The 24,669-nt window shown below is 36.6% G+C and overlaps 3 protein-coding genes across 3 annotated transcripts in view; all 3 read left to right on the top strand.

Annotated features, from left to right (window-relative positions):
* The window catches only part of KU80 (Ku80 family protein), a 124,867-nt gene that overhangs the window by 25,848 nt on the left and 74,350 nt on the right, over nucleotides 1-24,669 (top strand). The window lies entirely within an intron of this gene.
* LOC149563105 (uncharacterized) lies at nucleotides 7,156-8,238 on the top strand. The gene is made up of 2 exons (XM_089824197.1): nucleotides 7,156-7,858; nucleotides 7,998-8,238. Exons 1-2 carry the CDS (start codon nucleotides 7,185-7,187, stop codon nucleotides 8,236-8,238), a joined length of 915 nt encoding a protein of 304 aa, XP_089680323.1. The 5' UTR covers nucleotides 7,156-7,184.
* Nucleotides 8,323-9,740, top strand: LOC149563104 (uncharacterized). The gene is made up of 3 exons (XM_089826530.1): nucleotides 8,323-8,498; nucleotides 8,640-9,040; nucleotides 9,178-9,740. The coding sequence occupies exons 1-3, from the start codon at nucleotides 8,354-8,356 to the stop codon at nucleotides 9,592-9,594; spliced, it is 963 nt and encodes a 320-aa protein (XP_089682656.1). The 5' UTR covers nucleotides 8,323-8,353; the 3' UTR covers nucleotides 9,595-9,740.

Raw genomic sequence — 24,669 nt, 5'->3', positions numbered from 1 at the left:
TGCTTTTAACCTCTCCAAGAACATTGATGAATTATACTCAGAACCAACTACTGAAGTAGATGAGATTCCTCCAGTAGAGAATGAGAGGGAGATTGATAATGGAAGTCTTGCACCTCTAAGTTCTAATACAAAAAATACTGAAAACCCTAACAATAAAAAGTGACCACTTTGGGCAAGAAAAATGATAGAAGAAAATCAAATAGAACTTGATGAAGTAGTCAGAGAAAACAAGAGAACAAGGAACCATTCATGCTATGTAGTACACATTTCTGAACTCATCAAAACATAACCTATTAATGTTGACGAAGCATTATCATGTCAACCTTGGAAAGATGCAATGATTGAAGAATTTCAATCCATACTAAAAAATGATGCGTGGGATGTTGCACCCAGACCCAAAGATAAATCAGCTGTCTCTTTTGAATGGCTATTCAAAATCAAGCATGCACCAGATGGTCGTATTGAAAAATACAAAGCCAGATTTGTAGCTCACGGATTTTCACAAAAAGAAGGAATAGATTATGAAGAAACTTTTGCTCCAATCGCCCGTTACACTTCTGTCAGAACCATCTTAGCCATTGTAGCATCCAAAGGGTGGAAGATACATCAAATGGATGTTAAAACTGCATTCTTAAACGATGTAATTGAAGAAGTATACATCGAACAACCTGAAGGATTTATCACCCATGAGAAAACTTCCTATGTATGTAAATTGAAAAAAGCACTATATGGTCTTAAACAAGCCCCCAAGGCATGGTACGAAAGGATAGAAAACTACGTTTCAAAATTAGGATATTCCAAAAAAGAAGTTGATCCTAATATTTATTCAAAATAGTTGATGGTGATATGATTATTCTTGTATTGTATGTTGATGATTTACTAATAAGAGGAGAAGATCATCTTATAGCAAAATGCAAATAGGATATGGCAACAAAATTCAACGTGAAAGATCTAGGACTTCTTCATTATTTTCTAGGCTTAAAAGTATGGCAAAAAAAACTACATCTTTCTAAATTAAGGAAAATATATTGTTGACATTTTGACTAAGTTTGGGATGATGGACTACAAACCCTTAACTACTCCTATGGAAGTAAATCTACGCACACTGAAGAATGATGAATTTGAATATGAACCTACTGATGCTACTTACTACTGGCAAATTATCGGATCACTAATATACTTGGTAAACACTCATCCTGATATTTGTTACGCAACTAATGCCTTAAGTCAATTCATGTGTGAGTCGAAGAAGATCCTTCTCATGGCAGCCAAGCACATTTTACGATACTTACGTGGTACAATTGGTATGGGCTGCAAATATGATCAAGTTGAAATTAATCTTCATGGATATTTAGATTCTGATTGGGCAGGCAGCTCTACTAATCACAAGAGTACTACAGGATGTTGTTTCAGGCTTAGTTCAACAATAATCTCTTGGTTTAGCAGAAAACAATCATTAGTCACCTTAAGCTTCACTGAAGCATACTGCATAACTTCCTCCATGGGAGCTAGAGAAGCAATAGAGTTAAGAAAATTGGTAGTCAGATTGTTCGAAATGCCCTTGATGCCTACAGTCATCCATTGTGATAATCATCGCTACATCAAGCTATCAATGAATCTAGTTTTTCACAATTGATCTAAGCATATTGAAATGCCTTATCATTATATTAGAGATGTGGTAGGTCGAGATGTTCTCAAGCTAGAATACATAAGTACAAATGTATAGACAACTGATGTACTTACTAAAGCTCTTTCCAAGCCCAAATTGGAATATTTCAGAGATAGATTTGGTATGATTAAATTATGATTGTAAACATTGAAATTAGGTTTAAGTTTTCTTTTGAAATATTTATATATATTCATTATTGATTAAAATGCTACTATTTTATTGTTACATCTTTCTAAATTAAGGAAAATATACTGTTGACATTTTGACTAAGTTTGGGATGATGGACTGCAAACCCTTAAGTACTCCTATGGAAGTAAATCTACTCAAATTGAAGAATGATGAATTTGAATATGAACCTACTGATGCTACTTACTATCGGCAGATTATCGGATCACTAATATACTTGGTAAGCACTCATCCTGATATTTGTTACGCAACTAATGCCTTAAGTCAATTCATGTGTGAGTCGAAGAAGATCCTTCTCATGGCAGCCAAGCACATTTTATGATACTTACGTGGTACAATTGGTATGGGCCACAAATATGATCAAGTTGAAAGTAATCTTCATGGATATTTAGATTTTGATTGGGCAGGCAACTCTACTAATCACAAGAGTACTATAGGATGTTGTTTCAGGCTTGGTTCAACAATAATCTCTTGGTTTAGCAAAAAACAATCACTAGTTGCTTTAAGCTTCATTGTAGCATGCTGCATAGCTTCCTCCATGGGAGCCAGAGAAGCAGTAGAGTTAAGAAAATTGGTAGTCAGATTGTTCGAAATACCCTTGATGCCTACAGTCATCCATTGTGATAATCATTGCTACATCAAGCTATCGGTGAATCTAGTTATTCACAATCGATCTAAGCATATTGAAATGCCTTATCATTATATTAGAGATGTGGTAGATCGAGATGTTCTCAAGCTAGAATACATAAGTACAAATGTATAGACAATTGATGTACTTACTAAACCTCTTTCCGAGCCCAAATTGGAATATTTCAGAGGTAAATTTGATATGATTAAATTATGATTGTAAACATTAAAATCAAGTTTCAATTTTCTTTTGAAATATTTATATATATTCATTATTGATTAAAATACTACTATTTTATTGTTGCATCTGATATGTAATGAAAGGTGATGATCTTTCATTGACATATATAAACAGAAGATAACCATTGTAAGGTGACGATCTTACAAGTGGTAGACTTGTTATCATGACAAGATTATATTGTTGTTGTTCCAAATAACCAAAAGTCTTGATAACAAACGTATTGTGATTAGACTCATTAAGTTGTTGTCCCAAAGAGCCATAGATCATAATACTTGTCATGATAGAGTTCATGACATTGTGATAACTGTTATTTGATAGATTACAATAAGTTGTAGTTCCGGAGTGCCAGAAATCAGATAACCTTTTCTCGTGATAGGTATTAGTGATGCTAATACCAGTGCACATATCAAGAGAATATGGGAAACCTTGGTATCTCACTTCTCCTTTGCTAGGAGGGAGTGTTAAAGTGTAGCTTTAGTAGAAGTGAAGTACAATTTTGTTTAGTATATGAATGTGTGATTCTCTCATATATATATATAATCACTTTGATGTAATTTTGATATTATTTATACTTAGTTATAATTATATATCTCAGAAGCTTAGACATATAATAATAATAATAATAACCTTTAAATTCTATTAATTTCCTTCCATATTCATCAGGCTTGAAATATGTTGTTTGAATTGACGACATATATATTGGAGGGTTGACCATGTATTATGGTCCATGTAGGGACATGAGCCTACGTGGCCATTTTCCACGTAGAGTCATGTCCCTACGGGGACTTGAACTAATATTCATATTAATACTAGATCACTGGCTGAGGAAGGATATCAATAACATTGGCAATATTCCTTTCACCAGTAGCGATCTGTACTTCTGATTTGGCAGTAATAAACTTACTGATTGGCATTGATATATATATATATATATATATAATCTGAATACATTTATATAGAAAATCTATACAATCATATATATATATACACTAAATTAGAACTGTATTATATGCATACATACATATCAGATCTGAATTATTAGTGATTGAGAAAATCAATACTCTGTTCTCTATCAAAGATCCAAGAAAATTTACAATATGAATAAGTTTGTTGAATTCAATAGCTATGATGGAGAAATAGTTAGAGTTGGAAATAACACAACTTGTTGTATAAAGGAAAAAGGATCTATTACACTTGATGATGATGTTTACTTTGTTGATGTTTTGAACATAATCTTTTGAGTGATGGACAACTAGTAGACTAGGGATATTAGTTGCAATTTACAGAGAAGACCTGCATTATCAAAGACAAAGATGACACATTGATTGGTACTGGTACAAGGACAAGAGGTAATGTATTTCAGTTGAATCCACTGAGATGACATTTTTAGTTGCTAAGATTGATGATAGTTTGTTGTGGCATAAGAGATTTTGTCTTATCAACTTTGATAACGTTGTGAAGGTTAGTACTACATTTACAGTTAGAGATCTGCCTAAAATTGTGAAACCTGCTAACATGTAGGAATGTGTGATGGCAAAACAGAAGAAAAGTTCATTTCCAAGCAAAAAACTTACTATATCTGTGAAGTTGAAGATTGTGCACATAGATTTGAGTGGTCTTACAAAGACAAAAGCATTCTATGGTGAAAGGTATTTTATGATTCTTGTTGATGATTTCACTAGAATGATGTGAGTAGCATTTCTTAGAGAGAAATCTAAAGCTTTTTAGAAATTTAGGATATTAAAGAGTAGAGTTGAAATGAATCTATCTTAAAGATGAAATGTTTGAGATATGATAGAGGTGGAGAGTTTACATCAAATGGGTTTAACAATTTTTGTGAAGAAAATGACATAAAAGACAACTTTTAGCACCTAAGACACCTGGACATAATAGGATAGTAGAAAGGAGGAACATAATAGTGACCGAAGCAGCAAGAGCAATGATGCTTGAGAACAATGTATCCAAGATCTTTTGGAGAGACACTATAAATATAACAGTGTACACTATGAATAGAGTACAAATTAGACAAAACATTGGTAAGACAAATTATGAACTTTGGTTTGGACATACACCTCCAGTTTAGTATTTTAGAATCTTTGGAAGTAAATGTTACATTAAGATAGATGATGATGTTGGAAAGTTTGATTCAATGAGTGATGAAGGTATGTTTCTCGGATATTCATTGAAAAGTAAGGCATATAGATGTTTTAATCAGAGAACTAAGAGTATTGTTGAGAGTGCAAGTGTGAGAGTATGAGAAGTTTAGAATTCAGGAAAGGATACTTGATTACAATTCTGATGAAGAGACTAATCCAAGGCCTAACAGAGAAAATGTTGATCAAGAATTATTTTATGAGGCTGACACTGATTTGCAAAATGAAATTCAGAGAGAAGCACAGAGAGAAGAACAAAGAGAAGAACCAAGATCTCAACCTAGAGTTGAAGTCAGAGTTGAAGCGGTCACACCTAACAGAAATTTGATAAAGAATCACCTTGCCGATCAGATTATTGGTAGCAAAGACAAAGGAGTTATGAAAAAAAACAAAGTACAATAAGAAATATGTTTGATTTCTCAGATTGAACCTAAAAGTGCTGATGAAGTCAGTAATGATGATTTTTGGATTAAAGCTATGAAAGAAGAACTAGATCAGATTGAAAAGAACAATTCATGAGAATTGGTTCCTAGACCTAAGGATAAGAATGTTATTGGAATTAAGTGGGTATTCAAAAACAAGATGAATGAACAAAGTGAGGTTGTGAGAAATGAAGCAAGACTGGTATGTAAAGGTTATTCACAGTAAGAAATAATTGACTTTGAGGAAACATTTGCACCTATTGGTAGAATAGAGGCAGTAAGAATGTTTTTGGCATATGCAGGTAACAAGAACTTCAAAGTGTATCAAACGAATGTCAAATCAGCTTTTCTAAATGGTAAATTTGAAGAAGTATACATTGAGTGGCCTGATGGTTTTCCTTTAACAGATAAAGGGGATATGGTTTGTAAATTGAAGAAAGCATTGTATGGATTGAGACAAAAACCTAGAGCTTGGTATGCGAGATTGGATATGTATTTGATAAGTTTGGGATTCGCAAAAGGTAACGCTAATAGTAATTTGTATTTGAAGGAGATTGACAATGATTTACTAATTGCTGAGGTATTTGTGGATGACATAATCTTTGGAGGAGATGATGAAGCAATTGAAGCATTTGCAACAAGGATGAAGAAGGAATATGAAATGAGTATGATTGGTGAGATGAATTATTTCTTGGGATTGTAGATTGTTCAGAACAAAGATGGTATCTTCATATCACAAGCTAAGTATCTTAAAGGCTTGTTGAAAAGATTTGGTTTGGAAAGTTATAGACCTGTTGAAACACCTATGGTAATTGGTCATAAATTGTTTAGCAAAGATGAAACCCCTACAGTTGAGCACAGAAAGTACAAATCTATGATTGGTGGATTTCAATATTTGGCACATACTAAACCTGATAAATCTAATGTAGTTGGAATTGTGGCAAGATTTCAAGCTGATCCTAAAGAGTCACATTATGCAACAGTAAAGAGAATTTTCAGATATTTGAAGGGTACGACTGATTTTGGATTATGGTATGATAGATCAAATGATTTTACTTTATGTGCATACACGGAGGCGAATTGGGCAGGAAGTGTAGATGGCAAAAAAAGTACTAGTGGTGGAGCATTTTTCTTAGGAGGAAGATTGGTTTCTTGGCTAAGCAAGAAACAAGATTGTATTTTACAAAGTACAACAGAAGCAGAGTATGTAGCAGTAGCAAATAGTTGTAATCAGATTATATGGATGAAACCATAGTTCCAAAAATTGCCATGAAATCGCCGAAATCGCGATAAGATTCATGGCTCCCGATTTTTTTGGAATCGGAAATCGCTGGTGGCGATTTTTTCTTGTGAATCGCCTGAATCGCCAAAATCGGCGATTCATGGCAAAAATCGCCAAAATCGCCATCGTGAATCTCTAGAAATCGGCCGCGGCAGCAAGGATAGAAAGTTCAATTTTTTAAAAAAAACACATGTTTTATTTGCTTTCTAAGTTGACTTTCCTCTTTGTTATAACCCTAAAGAGCCTTCTATTTGCCTAGTATGAGTAGAAGAGAGGAAGAGTGAGAGAGAAGAAGAGAAAAAAGAATCCATAGGTTTCCAACCAGCAAGAAGGAAGAGCACCAAAGAGATCAGAAGTCCATTTGGGGAGGCCATAAATTGCATTGGGAGCATTAAGGAGTTAATATCAACACTCCTCAACTCATTTGCAAGAGGTAAGTGTTGGTTTTTTTTTTGCATGTTAGTGTAGTATGCATTTTTTGTTAAATTTTTTTAGTGTTCATTTGCAAATCTTGAATGTTTTAATTTTTAGTTTTACTAAATTGCAAACTAGGGTTTGTTGTTTTGTAGTTTTTGTTTATTAGTTGCAAACTTTGATTTTTTACATGAATTTTTTTATTGCAGCAGCCCTTTGCTTTCATTTTCCAATTTCCACAATGGGTAAAAAAGATGAATGCTGGAAATATAATGAAGAGTTTCCTGGGAGAACCAAATATCAAACAAAATGTATATTTTGCAAAGAAAAAATAAATTCGGGAGGTATCTATAGATTGAAATACCACATTGCTGGCATACCTGGCCATGATGTCACAGTTTGCACTCAACAAACCGCTGAGGCAAAACGCTCTTGTTTAGTGGCATTAGAAAAAATTGAACAAGACAAGTTGACTAAGAAAATGCAACTTGAAGGGTTAAGAGGTATTGGCTCCCATGCTCCCACATCCGCAACCGCATCTACATCTGCAAGTGCATCTGCATCAGCTTCCGCATCCGTAGGTTGTGTTGGAGAGGGTTCTTCTAGGCCTCCTTTTCATCCTAGTGCTAGTGCTCATGTGAGTGTTAGTGGTAGTCGGTCTCATACTGAGACAGAGTCCAACACCAACCTATTGCGGCTTAGAGTGCGGAAAAGCAGAATGGATAGTTACTTTGTGCCCCGCACTACTCCTGGCTCCCAACCCACGCTTGAGGGCATGGGTTTGAACAAGGAGATTCATGATGCTGCCAGAAAAGAGATTTGCAAATTCTGGTACTTTTGCAACATTCCATTTATTGCAGCCAGGTAATTGATTCTTTTTTCTTTGTTATCTTCAAAGTTAAAGTTAAAAGTAAAAGTAAAACTTTAATTATATCTACTTGTTTTATGATTTTAGTTTTTGACATCTAAATTTCTAATCAATATCATTATCTATTTGTGATAGGACTCCTTATTGGCAGAACATGATAGATGCAGTTACCATTTGTGGTCCGGGGTTTAAAGCCCCAATTGAGGCTAAGTTGAGTGGATACCTCCTGGAGGAAATGGTTGAGGATATGAGGCATGAGCTTGAGGACAACCGAAAGGAGTGGATCGAAAAGGGTTGCACCCTCATGACTGATGGTTGGACAGATAGGAGGGGAAGAACACTCCTCAATTTTCTTGTATCCTGTGGAGGTGATTGATCATTCTACTTTCCTACATACATAATTTTGAATCGTGATTGACTATTTCAAATTTTGATTTGTTGATTGCTAATAGTAATTATAATTCGTTGTTTTGTTACTTGTAGGATATACCATGTTCCTCAAATCCATTGATGCTTCTGCTCATGTAAAAAACGCCACATACTTATGTGAGGTTATTGAGGAAGTTATAGCAGAGGTGGGGGAACAACATGTGGTGCAAGTGGTGACGGATAATGCAGCAAGTTATGTTGCTGCAGGTAAACTTTTAACTTTTTAAGTTTTGAAAATAAATTTATTTGAATTTTGAACTTTTTCTAATTCTAACTTAGAATTTCTAAGTTTCCTAAGTTCTAACATGTTTGAAATTTGAATTTCTAATTATCTTAAAATTGTTGTAGGCAAACTTTTGATGGAGAGGCACCCCACCATATTTTGGTCCCCTTGTGCAGCACACTGCCTTGACCTCATGTTGGAGGAAATTGGCAAACTTGAGTTGGTCAAGTCATGTGTGGAAAGGGCAAAAAACATATGTAAGTTTATTTATAATCATTCATTTGTCCTTAGCACAATGAGGAAGTACACAGGAGACAAAGAGTTAGCTCGTCCAGGGATCACGAGGTTTGCCTCGAATTTCATCACCTTGCAGTCCTTGTTGACATCAAGGGATGATTTGAGGAGCATGTTTGTTGGGCGGGAGTGGATTTCATCTTCCTATGCTACGACCACTGCAGGGATAGATGTGGTGGATTGCATATTTGATGATGATGGTTTTTGGAAACCTGCTAGAGAAATACTTAAGGTAATTTTATTGCAATTTAACATTTAATATTTTACAGTTTACTATGCTAATTGTTTAATGATTTAGTTTTACCTTATATTATTGAATTATTCTATGTTTAAGTTTTGACTCAAATTTTTGTTTTACTTTATATGTAGGCCACTGAGCCTCTTGTATCTCTCCTACGAACTGCTGATGGGGAGAAGCCCTCTATGGGCTACATATATGAGGGCATGGATAGGGCCAAGGAGGCCATTAGAGCTCAGTATGCAGGAGTGCAGGAGAAGTATGCCCCTATTTGGGACATCATTGATAGGAGATGGCAGAATCAGCTCCACAGACCCATCCATGCAGCAGCTTACTTTTTGAATTCGGCATTTCGTTTCCGTCCTGACTTCAAGGCGGATGAGGAGGTTCTCACCGGATTATATACAGTGATCCAGAGGTTGAGTACTGATGAGGATAGCAGTGCTGCAATTATTGAGCTTGATAAGTTCAATAATAAAGAAGGGCCACTTTCCTCTAGCAGGGTAGCCATAGATGCTCGGGAAACAATACAGCCAGGTAAAAATTAAATAATATATTCAATGTTCATGAATCTAGATTCTAAACTTAAAGTTGATTATGTAATTTTAGAGTTAACTTGTAATTTGTAATTTGTAAATGAGACTAATTATTTTTATTTTCCCTTATTTCAGATAGATGGTGGCAAATGTTTGGGGCCACAACCCCAAAACTTCAAAAAATTGCCATTCGTATTCTGAGTCAGCCAAGCAGCGCTTCTGGATGTGAGCGCAGTTGGTCCATGTTCGAGCACATCCACTCGAAGAGGAGAAACAGGTTGACAGTGCAGAGGTTGAATGATCTTGTCTTCGTTCATTACAACCTCCGTCTTAGGATCAGACAGATTTTGGGCACTGACTCCTCTCCGATCATTCTGGAGGAGATTGATCCAGAATCAGAGTGGCTCACAGAGGTTGTAGATCCAGTCTTCACTGAGGAAGACCGTGCGTGGATTGACCAGGTGGATATAGAGGCTGAGGCAGCTAGAGCACGTTCTTCAGGCATTGGTAGACGCACACGTGCACGCACAGACACAGGCCCTAGCGACATTCATGAGCCCATCTTATATGCGGGAGATATGGCTCGACAGTCCTCTAGGACCTACATTAGACGCCTTGCTACTAGGCAGACTGGATACTCAGAGGCTGAGGCTGAGGCTGTAGCTGAGCTTGAGGATGATGTTGAGGATGATGATGACTATGAGCCTGAGGCTTGAGCTGGAGCCTTGTTATTATATTTTGTTTACAGATATTGATACTGAATCATTGATAGACATATGTTTCAAAGTTTCAAACTTTCATGGATCTTCATCTTAGATTCTTACATAAATTTATGATTTGATATCTTATGGATCATCTTACATACATTCTATGATTTAAATCATTATGATCATTTGATTTCTATTTACTTCAGCTAGCCTACAATTTACATTTTAGATAACATAGTTACGTATGTGATGGATTTTATGTTTCATGTTTATGTATGTTAAGTTTTAACTTCTATTTGATGATGTTATAGTGTGCTTAAGTTATATTCAATAAAGGGTGCATGAAATAAGTTTTAAATTGTTAAAATCTTTAAATTTAAAGGGTTTTTTCAAATTTGCCGATTCATCGTCGATTCATTGCCGATTCATTGCCGATTCACGATTCGATTCGGCCTTGCCGATTCCGATCCGATTCCGATTCACGTTTCTTTGGATGAAACAAATGTTGAAAGATATTGGGATTGAATTTACAAAGCATGTTATCATTCATTGTGATAACACATACAATGAGTATGTCAAAGAATCTACTTTTACATTCAAATACAAAGCATATATCTATTAAGTATTACTTTTTGAGAGAGAAAATTGCAGAGAAAGAGATCAGACTATGGTATATTAGCAGAAAGAAGTAGATAGAAGACATATTTACAAAACCTTTGCCAAAGGACACATTTGAGTACTTGAGATGTATGCTTCGGGTTATGATCCAGCCTATGTTTGAGTAGTTGATGCAGAGATTGCATCAGTCTAGTGGTAACATAGCACTATTTCTTTTATCTAGATTGGATGCTTGATGCTTCCTCTATGGGGGTGTCTGTGTTTGAGCCGAGTGATTAAGGACTCTTGGTACTGATATTTAACAGTGTCTTTGGACACTTGAGCTTATTGTAGATGTTATGAAGAGAATTGACATAATGATACCTTTTTCATTGATGTCAATGAGGGGAGAGTAGCACATAAAAAACATCCCTTAATATGAGTATTTTTGAGATACCTTATGAGGGAATGAATAATACATGAAAAAATCTTTGATATGTATAGTTGAGGAGAGTAACACATAAAGTATCCTTCCATATTGGTTGATTTCAATGAGAGAGATTGTTTTCCTTTGGGGGAGAGATGTTCCTAAAGGAGTGATTTGATTGATGAAGAGGATTTGAAAAGATGTTGATGTAGGGGGGAGATTTAACACTTTCCTTATGCATGTTGGTTACAAAACATATGACGTTCATGGACAACATGAATGGGGAGCAGTTGCTATAGAAACATTGGTATTAATGGAAATTAGATGTTTTTCATCCATGTTGTAATCAATGCCAAAGGGGGAGATTGTTAGCATGAATGGTGATGGTATTCCTATGGGGGAGTAGCCTAGCATTGTTGGAGACATGTTTCAGAGGTTGTTTGTTGCATTCATGATAGAGTTTGTCATTCATTATACTGGTTATTCTGTGAAGACTGATAGAGCAACAAACCGAGTTTGGCTTCGCAATGTTCAAGGAATGCATATGAGCTTATGCGGACTTGGGATAATATTCTATAGAGTGTATAGATGCTACAATAAAGAATGCGTACAAAAATATCAAGACAAAAGAGAGATATGATGGATTTAGTGAAGGCATCGTTCAAACAAAGTTTCTGGCTAGCAGTTACTGTTGATTGGATTGTATCTCCTAATAGAGATAGAATCTAGTTAAGTAGACTTGGACAGAGGTAGAAGACATGATGAAGATATTGTGATTAATCATGCACATCTAGATGAGCAACACATGAAGAGTTATGTACACTGTGAGCTGACAATTTGAATGCAATTTTGAAGTGTAAAGATGTAATGTAATGTGTAAATATAATATATTAATTTGGTCCTATAATATTATTGTAAATTGGGAAAGCCTCAAGGTCGACTCAATAATTTGTTTTAGGACTTGGTATAAAGGAAAGATGTTTCCCTTGTGGTTGTAATAATTAGTGAGATCATTTTATGGTTTGTGAACTCAAGAGTGAGATTCAGTGTGGATATTTTTGTAATGTGAGTTTGCGAACTTGTATGTGAGATCCAATGAACCTGATAATGAATATCTTTTGCAGAGAAGTGTTGGTGCAATGGAGGCACAGTGAGCGGACGAAGAACTGTATCAAGTAAAGAAGTTGTTGTAGGACAATGTTGATATACCATTGTATTATTCAGTAAGGATAGTACTGGAGCTGTTTGGACAGCGGGTCCATCTCTCTTCCTAACCAACTCCTAACAGGGACTGATATGTACTGAATGTATTTCATTGACTCCTAACAAGGTCCATCCTCTTACAAGGACCATTCATATTAGTACATCATTTTGTGGGTACCATCCCCACCGGGGTTTTCCCTCTGATCAAGGGTTTCCCTAGTTAACAGATCAAGTCTTATTGTGTATGGTGATCTTTTTGTGGTTATTGAATCTAGTGTTTACATGTTTTTGGATTAATAAGGATATTGAGAGTTGTTTTAATTGCGTCACTGATTCACCCCCCTCCTCTCAATTATCTTGGTGGACTTCACTTTCTAACAAGGATGAGGACATTAGCCATGATCTAATTTAATATAATGTTAATAATGCCATTGGTGGTTAGCATGATCAAGGGGTAGGTAGTTTTGGTCTCGAAAGTTTATGTCGCACCCCCTCAGAGCCTATATGTACACTCACTCGGATGGAAGAGGGCATCATTGGCATCAATAATTTATTTATCTATCATTCTGGCTGTTGGTGTAAACTTTGATTGAGATTAATGGAATACATGGTGGTTCTCTAATATTGTCTTACATTTACTATCTTTGTTATAACTTCATACAGTAGCATGCATTAAACTATTTACTGTAGGTGGTAAATTCCTAAATTGGCACTTGAATAGAATATATTAAGAAAAGAAAACTTGCTGAAACACACTAAAGTCACCTACTTGATGCAAGTAATGGGTGTAATTAACCAAATGCCCTCACTATCTTTCCTTGAGCTTCTCCTAAGCTCTACCAGTACTTCCTCAACTCCCTTAGGACCTACCCATGGCTAGAGAGGTGGTGAATGGTCTTCCTAACACTTCATCTTCACCATTCAAATCCATCTCTACCTTCTAGGTACCCACAAGCCTTCACTAAGGCAACCGAACCCCACTTACACCTTACTCCCTTGCACCTTCTAGGATCTTAAGTCTTGCTACACCTCCTTACCCTGCCTTCCATCTTTCCACCAAGTTTCAGAACCAAACAATAGGTTTTGGACACTCTGCTAAGCTAAAAAAACAAGTTGCTCTACGATACCTGATTGGGGGCTTTTCCTTGTAGCCCTATTTCACAGTTTTAACCATTGAACTCATAAAACTTGCAAAGAAGCTACCAAACCAATTGGATAATCTCTCATAGGTCAAGTAAACCTAACATATTCCGAAAGATGAGTTATGGGTCTGTCCTGCTTACCCCTTAACGATTGAGCCCTAGTTTAGGCCTAAATAGGACTAATACCATAGTTTCTTCTAAATTTGCCATGTTCTAAACCCACTTCATAAATGAGCATGCCAATACTTGGGACATCCCACAATATCTCTATCTTCATGGTTTCAAGCATCTGCAACTTCCCATTTGCCTTTTGCAACATTATCTATGGCTGTTTGCTTGCTAAGCACATGAAGATGCTTAACTTAATGACCCTCAGGAGACTTTAAGCTAGTGGGTGTTATGAGGATAAATTGTAAAATCATAAACTCCATCCTATACTCGTTCTATACACCAAAATTCATGATTTTTCATCGTGGGGTTAAGGAGGGAGAGCCCATTTGATTTGAAACCCTAGTTACAGGTTAGGGTAACCAGGGAACACAAATAAAAAACAAACTTTACTCAAATTTATTCTACCTCGACCAAATGAATTAGTACATTCCTTACAAAGTAAAAATACAACTATCTATAATGAAAACATGTACCAATGAACATCAGCTGCAAGAAAATCTGAGACTGTACTTGCTGTCCTGCACAATTTTCCTACCAAAAGCTTCTTTACTTTATTGATTCAACTTCTCTACCCCACCTAACTTCTTCCTCGGTTGAAAAACAATAAGATATAGGTCATGTCTTTTGACCTTTCACCTTCATTCCTCTTTGATTGACCATTACATGGCCATGACTGTTGGCCTTTCCAAAAATTGCAAAAGTTGCTCAACAACAAAAATTGTTGCATGACAACTTTTTTTTTTTGACAATTTTGCAACTTCTAAATGACTCTCACTCTAAATACCTTCAAATGCATACAAATGCATGTCCAAACATAAAAGACTCCTAATAAGCATAAAATGCATAATTTTGGTCAAACCCTAGTGTTGACCAACGTTGACTAATCTAGATCTTGCTCATAGGTCTTATTACAACATCAATGAAATTTCCTAAATGAACTCTAGAGATGCTTGAAACCTAACATAATGTTTTATGTCAACTTAGACACTTACTACCAACCTAACATGTCCAAAATTGTTGTTTGACCAAACTGGTCAGGACCTTGGGCCCTTGCACCATACTCCCTCAGTTGAAAAACTCAAGTCCCTTGAGTTGCTAGGTTGTAAAGAGTGGTGCCATGTTTCACAATGTCTTCCTCTGTCATCCATATTGCTCCAGCGTCTGGTAAGCGTTGCCATTTCACTAGGCACTCGTAGGTTTTGTTTCTTGTCTTCTTAACTGTCTTGTGTCCGACATACACTCCAATTGCAATGGTTTGTTGGGTGGTAAATCCTTCACCCATTTCTACCTTTGAATCTACCCTGTTGTTGCTGCGTGAACTCATGCTGCTACTGTCCCCTTTGAACAATGTAAGGTCTGCTAGATTGAATATAGGTGAGATACCTATCCCTCGTGGTAATTCAAGCTCATATGCATTATTGCCATATTTATGCAAGATTTTGTATGGACCAATTTTTTTCATTTGTAGTTTGCTACCTGGTCCTTTAAGTAACCTATCCTTGTTCAGTAATGCCATGACTAGGTCACCAACTTTGAAATGGATCTCTTTCTTCTTCCGATCTACCCTATCTTTGTATTTGGCTACCGACTTCTCCAAATGATCCTTCACTTGTGATGCACTGTCTTCATGAGCTTTGCAAGTGTCTCCCTTGTGGCACTTCTTGACTTCATTTCTTGTATATCACTTAGTTCCATGGGTCCCCTTGGGTGAAACCCATATACTGCTTCAAAAGGTGTTCTCCTTGTGGATCTATTAACTGAGTCATTGTATGCATATTTTGCTTGATTGATCATTTGATCCCAAACTAGACCATGTTGCTTTGTTAAACACCTAAGTGGATTTCCTAAAGACCTATTCACTACCTCAGTTTGGCCATCAGCTTGAGGGTGATAGGCTGATGAATAGGCCAAATGTGTGCCAAGCTTCTTCCGTAATGTTCTCCAGAAGTGTCCAATAAACTTTGTGTCATTATCAGTTACTATGGTCATTGGAAGCCCATGAGTTCTCACTATTTCTTTGAAGAAAAGACTTGCAATTTGAGAGGCATCATGATTGCTACTGCAGGGGATGAAGTGAGACATCTTTGTGAACCTGCCAACTACTACAAACACCATATCCACTCCCCTAGCAGTTTTAGGTAACCCAAGCACAAAGTCCATTCTTATACTATCCCAAGGTTTTGTAGGTATTGGTAAGGGTTGATATAACCCTGCATTTGATGATGTCCCTTTGGCCCTTTGACAAATTAAACAACTCTCAACATATCTCCTTACCTCATTTTGCATTCCAGGCTAGTAATAGAATTTTGACACTTGTTCTAGTGTCTTGTTTGCCCCAAAATGACCTCCAAGTGCACCATTGTGCTTGTCTTTGATGATGTTTTCCCTCATTGATGACTTAGGAATGCAAAGTTTGCTACCTTTGAACAATAGGGCATCTTGCAATACATTATCAGAAAACTCACATGGAAAGTGTTAGCATAATCTAAACAAGTTTTATAAGCCTCCTTGAAATTAGGATCTTACTTAGAAAGATCTTTGATCTGCTCCAATCCCACACTTTGCAACTTGACTTCTTGAATTGCAAGTTCCTTCTGCTCAAAGCATCTGCCACCTTATTGGTAGTCCCCTTCTTGTTCTTTATAGAAAAAGTAAACGCTTGTATCTGTTCCACCCACTTAACATGTCTATGATTGAGCTTGTCTTGTCTATTAGGAAGTTGAGGGCATGATTGTTAGTATAAACTATAAACTATTTTGGCATGAGGTAATGCTTCCATTTCTTCAAGGCTTGTACCATGGAGTAGTTCAAGATCATAAATTGAGTACTTTTGCTTTGCTTCATTCAACTTCTCTGAGAAGAATGCAATGGGATGATTCTCCTGACTTAGCACTGCTCCTATAGCACTTTTACTAGCATCAAACTCCACAGTAAACACCTTATCAAAACTAGGTAGCATTAGGGTGGGTAATTCTGCAACTTTCTTCTTCAAGAATTGAAAACACCTCTCTGCTGTTTCAATCCATCTGAAGTTACATTTGATCCCCCCTTTGATGGTATCAAGTATAGGAGCTACTATCCCATTGAATCCCCTAATGAATTTCCTATAAAATGTAGCTAAGCCATGAAAACTCCTAACATCACCCATTGTCTTAGGACTAAGCTAGTTCAAGATAACTTCTACTTTACTAGGATCCATCTTTAGACAACCTTTTGAAATCACAAAACCAAGATAAACTAGTCTAGACTTAAAAAACTCAGACTTTTCCAAATTGATGTGTAGCTTCTCTTCATGCAATTTCCTCATCACCATCCCAAGATGCTCCAAGTGCTCTTCTTTGTCCCTGCTAAAGATCAAAATGTCATCTAAATAGACTATCACAAGTTTGCCAATGAATTGTACTAATACCTCATTCGTCAATCTCATAAAAGTGCTAGGAGCATTGCTCAAGCCAAATGGCATTACTAGCCACTCATATAGTCCCTCATTAGTCTTGAAGGTTGTTTTCCATTCATCTCCATGCCTGATCCTAATTTGGTGATATCATGATTTTAAGTCAAGCCTAGAATATACACATGAATCTCCTAGATAATCCATTAGATCCTCAATTCTAGGCATGAGAAACCTATACTTGATTGTAATCTTATTGATTGCTCTTGAATCAACACATAGCCTCCACTTACCATCCTTCTTAGGTGCCAAAACTGAAGGGCATGCATATGGGATCAAACTCTTCCTCACCAATCCTTTGTTTAATAGTTCCATGACTTGTCTACTTCTTCATTCTGCTGGGGTGTGAGCTTGTCGGCAGGTTTATTTGGCAATGTTGCGCTAGGTACCAAATCAATTTGATGGCTTATACTCTTGATAGGTGGTAGTTCCTTTGGTTTTTCCTCTGCAACTAGTGAGGGGTACTATCTTAGCAATTCTTCCACCTCTATAGGTAATAGCTCTTTGTCCTTGACCTCTTCCTTTGGCTTTGCTATTAGGGCATACCCTTAAAAATCCTCCTCCTTGGTCATTTGCAAGAATTCCTTACTCTGATTAGTCTAATTGTACTATCATCCTTGTCTTTCACCATTTGATCAAGTAATGGATCCATTTTATACTGTTTGTCATCCTTCTCTATTAAACAGGGATTCTTTTCTCCATTGTGTCGGGCTTTTACATCATACTGCCATGGCCTTCCTAGGATTAAATGGTAGGCATCCATAGGAATGATTTCACAAAGGACTCTATCCTTGTGCTCACCTGGCTCAAAATCTACCCATGCTTGTTCTTCTACTGTAAAACTTTGGCTCTTGTTCAACCATGAAATCTTATGAAGGGCTACATGAGGTAACATGTACAATATTCTCTGTGGATCCAGAATCAAGTATGATTTTGTATAACTTACCATATGCCTTGCCTTTAGTTCTGAATAAAGACTTTCTTTGTGGTGGCTCTGACTTCAAGGGCATCTTCAACATAGTCCTTCGTAGCATCATGTTCTCCCCATCAAATACTAGTGCTGCACTCCCCACTTGTGTTACACTACTACTGCTGCAAGCCTCATCATTCATGATCAAATGGTTTCTTCTATCTCTAGCATTGTTAGGAGCATTTGTGGTTTTGAGTGGACATTGAGCCATTGCGTGTCTTGGCTGCCCACAAGAATAACATTTTAGGACTCCATGTCCTCTTCCTTGTTCACCCTCATATCCTATGCCTCTGCCAAATGGTCTCCTTTGATCTCGGAATCCTTGGCTAACCCTGTGAGAACTTTCGCCCCTGTTACCATTGTCATTCCTTTGTTCACTATGCTGATGATCTTCTGGTCTCCTCTCTTGGTTCCTAGGGAAGTTTCCTCTACCCCTTTGTTGATTGTTTCTTCCTCCTCTGCCCCTGATTGAATTCTCCTGCCTCCTCTTTATCTTCTCCTCAATCTTCATAGCTAATTGAAAACATTTTTCTACTGTATTGGGGCATAAAATGGTGACTTATTCCTAAATATTATACCTTAGGCTAGTTAAATATCTAGCTACCTTCACACTCTCTAGTTCTACCATCCTTGACCTTATACATAGCCTATGTAATTCCACAGTATACAAGCTCACATTCAGCTCCTTCTGCCTCAAATTTGTTTTCTCATATTTAATTGGACTTCATAGTCCTCAGGGACATAAGTATCCCTAATCATGTTTGACATTACCTTCTATGAGGTAATCTTGTTCTTACCTTCTCTTGTTCTTTCCTCTTGAATGAAGTTCCGCCATGTGAGAGCTGCCCCCTTCATCCTTGACTATGCTAGCCTCACCGTCTTTCCCTTTGTTATCCTATGGCATTCAAAGTGATTCTCAAGAGCCTCCATCCAATCCATTATAACATCAGAATCCATCTTCCCTCCAAAAATAGGAGTGTCAATTGATTTGCTTCCAAAAGATTCTAGGGCTTTTATGAAGGTTGCTTGGTCTATAGGCATTTTGTCATACTCATCATCCACATATTGTTCGTCCTCTTCAATCTCTCCTCCTTTATTGAGATCTTTCTCAATCTTCTTTGTAGTCTTTTCTACTACCCCAACCTTGTTTTCCAACCGTTCAAGCCGCTATTTCAATAGTTTATTCTCATCTTTCTGTTATTGTAACTCCTTTTCCAACTTTGCATTCGTCACCATTTTGTCCTTCCTTGATGTAGAACACTGATCAGGTGCAACCATCCAATCTTCAGGCTCCAAGCTGAGCTCTGATACCACTTATGATGCAAGTAATGGGTGTAATTAACCAAATGCCCTCACTATCTTTCCTTGAGCTTCTCCTAAGCTCTACCAATACTTCCTCGAGTCCCTTGGGACCTACCCATGGCTAGAGAGGTGGTGAATGGTCTTCCTAACACTTCACCTTCACCCTTCAAATCCATCTCTACCTTCTAGGTACCGACAAGCCTTCATTAAGGAAACCAAACCCCACTTACACCTCACTCACTTGCACCCTCCAGGATCTTAAGTCTTACTACACCTCCTTACACTGTCTTCCATCTTTCCACCAAGTTTCAGGACCAAACAATAGGTTTTGGACACTCTCCTAAGTTCAAACAACAAGTTGCTCTAGGATACCTAATTGGGGGCTCTTCCTTGTAGTCCTATTTCACAGTTTTAACCACTAAACTCATAAAACTTGCAAAGAAGCTACCAAACCAATTGGATAATCTCTCATAGGTCACGTAAACCTAACAAATTCCAAAAGGTGAGTTCTGGGTCTGCCCTCACCCCTTAACCATCGAGCCCTAGTTTAGGCCTGAATAGGACTAATACCATAGTTTCTTCTAAACTCGCCATGTTCTAAAACCCACTTCATAAATGACCATTCCAACACTTAGGACATCCCACAATATCTCTATCTTCATGGTTTCATGCATCTGCAACTTCCCATTTGCCTTCTACAATGTTATTTCTGACTGTCTGCTTGCTAAGCACATGAAGATGCTTAGCTTAATGACCCTCATGATACTCCAAGCTGGTGGGTGCTATGAAGATAAATTGTAAAACCATAAACTCCATCCTATACCTGTTCTATGCACCAAAATTCACGATTTTTCATCGTGGGGTTAAGGAGGGAGAGCCCATTAGATTTGAAACCTTGGTTATAGGTTAGGGTAACCAGTGAACACAAATAGAAAGCAATCTTTACTCAAACTTATTCTACCTCGACCAAATGAATCAGTACATTCCTTACAAAGTAAAAATACAACTATCTATAATGAAAACATGTACCAATGAATATCAGCTGCAAGAAAATCTGAGACTATACTTGCTGTCCTGCACAATTTTCTCACCAAAAGCTTGTTTACTTTATTGATGTAACTTCTCTACCACATCCAACCTCTTCCTTGGTTGAAAAACAATAAGATATAGGTCATGTCTTTTGACCTTTCACCTTCATTCCTCTTTGATCGATCATTACATGGCCATGACTGTTGGCCTTCCCAAAAATTGCAAAAGTTGCTCAACAACAAAAATTGTTGCATGACAACCTTTTTTTTGACAATTTTGCCACTTTTAATGATTTTGACTCTAAATACCTTCAAATGCATACAAATGCATGTTCAAACATAAAAGACTCTTAATAAATATAAAAATGCATAATTTTGGTCAAACCCTAGCATTGACCAACGTTGACTGACCCAGATCTTGCTCATAGGTCTATTACAACATGAATGAAATTGCCTAAATGAACTCTAGAGATGCTTGAAACCTAACATAATGTTTTGTGTCAACTTAGACACTTATTACCAACCTAACATGTCCAAAATTGTGGTTTGAGTCAGGACCTTGGGCCCTTGCACCACTGCTCAAGCTCTTGACAAGACACTTAGACTGAAAATCAACTCTGCTTAGCCTACAAGAACTTGAGAATAGGCTAACAAGAAGTCAAAACTAAGTAGATGCAAGAAGGAAATTACACTTGTGCGAAATGATTTTTGACTTGAAATGTATGCACATCAAATTCTTTGCCATATTTGAGTGCAATTGGCTGCATTTAATTGAGTATATATAGGAGTATAGGCTGTAATTTCTCTTAGATGCGAATGATCTAGCTGTTAGAAAGTAAAGTCCATACACAACTTTAGGGGGGGTGAAGCAGTTGTGACCAAATTAAACTTTAATGCAACTTGGTATATCCAACTTTAATAACCAAAACAATGAAGCATAGCTAGAGATAAATCATGCACAATAACACAATGATTTGTTGACCAGGGAAACCCTTGATTAGATGGAAAACTCCAGTGGGGATAACACCTACAAGATAGTATAAATGTTCCTTGTGAAAGAATGTGACCCTATTAGGAGCCAAATACAATGCAATCAGTACAACAGTCCCTGTTAGAGGATAGATCCCTGTTAGGAGACTTTGAACCTTTGTTAGAAGGTTCAAACCCTGTTAAAGGCTAATAGGAAGACAACTGAACTCACTATCCAAATTGCTTCAGTCAACAATGAAGACTAGATCTTTAGGATAACAAGTATGTAGATTTTGCCATTACACCAAAAGTAGCTATTGATGGTGGAGAGGGATCGCATCGGGGATATAGTTGCAACACCAACACCCCCCATACGATGGAGCCGGATACAACCATTTATCATGTGAGATTTGTACCTACTACATACAATGTTTATAATCCAAGGCTACGTGGACAAAGGGTCAAAGAGCTTGAGGGATTCGAACTGATGGCTGCGCTCTAATACCATGTTAGGGTAAATCGATGTTGTTGTAGTTGTATTAAACAAAGGAGATGAAAGCTCCTTATATAGATTTACAAAGACGATGTTTCTAAAAGAAACAATAGTGAACTAATGACAAAAATAGAAACTACCTAATAAACTAAAGACTAACTAAGATGATCATTAAAGAAACATTAGAATATTCTAATACCCTCCTTTAATGGTCATTGTCTAATTGTTGTCTTTTGGACAAATTCTTCAAAACATTTGCTGCTGTTGAGACCCTCTTTGGATCTACAAAATATTAAGGACCAAGAAGCCAGAATTCACCCATTAAATAATAAAGAAGGGTTCCCCCTTCTTCAAGATGCTTTGCAATAAGAGACAAGAGCCTAACATTGACTCTACTGCTATATCCCATAAAATATAGAACAAGATGTTGGCGTAGCAACTATAGCCACAATGAGATCCCTCTCCACTATTAGTATGTGCTTTTGGTGTGATGGCAAAATCTACATGGTATCAAAGCAGGTTGATGGGATTTCATAAAATTTGGCGAATTTTCAAGTAAATTCGAGTCTCTTTTGATCTAGAATTTTTTCCCGAAACTTGCTTTTCGATTTTTAGAAATAAAAATGATTGGAGGTATTTTATGAAACTTTTGTAGTTAGTCTTCGAAGGTTTTTGGTGGAAATCGCAAGTATGGTTAAGGGTTTTGATCTCGCGATTTCTTGGTTGCAGCAAAAGTCTCTTCCTTTTAGGGTTGCATGTACTTGGATGTACTTGCATGTTTGTTGCTTGTACTTGCCTATACTTGCATGTGCTAGTTTACCATGCAAAGTCTTGTGTTTTGCTGCCCTTTAAATTTTTTGATGGGTTTTCATAATTTTTTCCCTTGAATTTTTTTTCATTCTGTAATTTGCAAAGTTGGGTAGGATTCCTTTGTGGGTTTATAATTTTTTCCTCTAAAATTATCTAGTGGGTTTTACTGTTTTTCCTAAAAAATGATGCTTTGTATTGTCTAGTTTTGAATGAATTTTCACTTCAAAAACTATGTTGGGTTTTGATTGATTTTTCACCTCAATAATTGTGTTCAACTTTTCTGATTTTTCTCCTAAAATATCACGCATTGTTGCAGTTTTTTTTGGGGCATCATGCTCATCTGCAAAGTTTGGAGGGTTTGTCGATTTTTCCTCAAAATCATGCTACCTATTTTGAGTGTTTGTCTCTATCTCTAGGGAAGAGCAGCTCTATTATCCAACATCAGGTTGGATATTTTATGATGATTTTTGGTAAGATGTTTTGTTGATCTTTGGAGGGTTAGTGGCAGACTCATCTGAGTGGTAGGCTCTTGTCTCTTGTTACAAAGCATCCTGAAGAAAGGGGCACCCCTCTTTGTTCTTTTAAGGTTGAATTTTGGCTTCTTGGTCATTAATATTTTGCAGATCCAAGGAGGGTCTGAACAACAACAAAATGTTTTGAAGAATTTGTTTCCAGAGGACAACAGTTAGACAATGACCATTAAGGGAGGTTATCTTAATATTTTATTAAGATCCAATATACTAAATTGACCAATATTGCAACTCAATTGTCAATACAACTCCGTTGAAGTTAAATATGATGTACCGACATCAACCAAATCTTTCTTTTCTTTTCTTTGATCAAACTCGCATCCTTTGATTACATACATTACACACATTACAATGTTACATACATGATTTACAACCAAGGAAATTTTTTTTCATTTACACCCTATGCAAATAATTAATTAGGTCGGCCTGTTAAAGCTTCCCTAATGTACAATTGATCACATAGGTCTTGATTAAGGCATCTACACCTTCTAAAGCATTATGACAAAAAGGTTCCCACACGTTACAATATAATAAACTTAGTCTTCAATAAGGATCAACATGTTTAACGACTGTAATTAACTGCTAGTAGAACATATCGCATGTTTTACTTCCGTGACCTTTCCAAAATGATCTTCAAGACTTGCTATAACAAATATAGCTTCACAAACATGTCTTCAACCCCGATCCAAGCTCACTCACCTTAATTCTATCTCGTTGATAAGATACAACCAATCTTCCAGCAACTATTTTTTGACAATATTTCTTGCACACTGGTTTGCTACTAGTCTTCACCAAATGAACTCTAACTCATCCAATACTCAACAACAACATAAGCGAACATAGATGTAGCATCTGTACCCATCCATACACATAATCCTAAGCTCGCATAGCTTATCTTGTTTAGTTCCAACTTCGCTGATCTCATAATCCTTTGCGATGTACAAAATCCCTATCTGTCATAAACTCAAGAATATATGTTGACATCAATGACAAAACCTATCATGAATACAACACATAACTAGCATATCCAAGTGACAACTAGACCTATATTTCTAACAATCTCCCCCTTTGGCATTGATGGCAACATATTATGAAAAACCATGAATTCCAAACAAATTTTTGAATATTTTCAACATAGACAACTTCCCTACGAATCTTCCATCTGTATACAATTTTCTGAATATCCTCAACATATACAGCCTAAACATTCTCTATTATCACCCCTTTAACATAAATAGATTCTTTTTAAGATTTTTCATTTATTTTCTCCCACTTTGACATCAATGA

Source organism: Cupressus sempervirens, chromosome 4 (genome assembly GCF_028749045.1).
Source record: "Cupressus sempervirens isolate cs-2001-9-10 chromosome 4, ASM2874904v1, whole genome shotgun sequence".
Taxonomy (NCBI): domain Eukaryota; kingdom Viridiplantae; phylum Streptophyta; class Pinopsida; order Cupressales; family Cupressaceae; genus Cupressus; species Cupressus sempervirens.
This window is presented reverse-complemented; position numbering and strand designations above follow the sequence as displayed.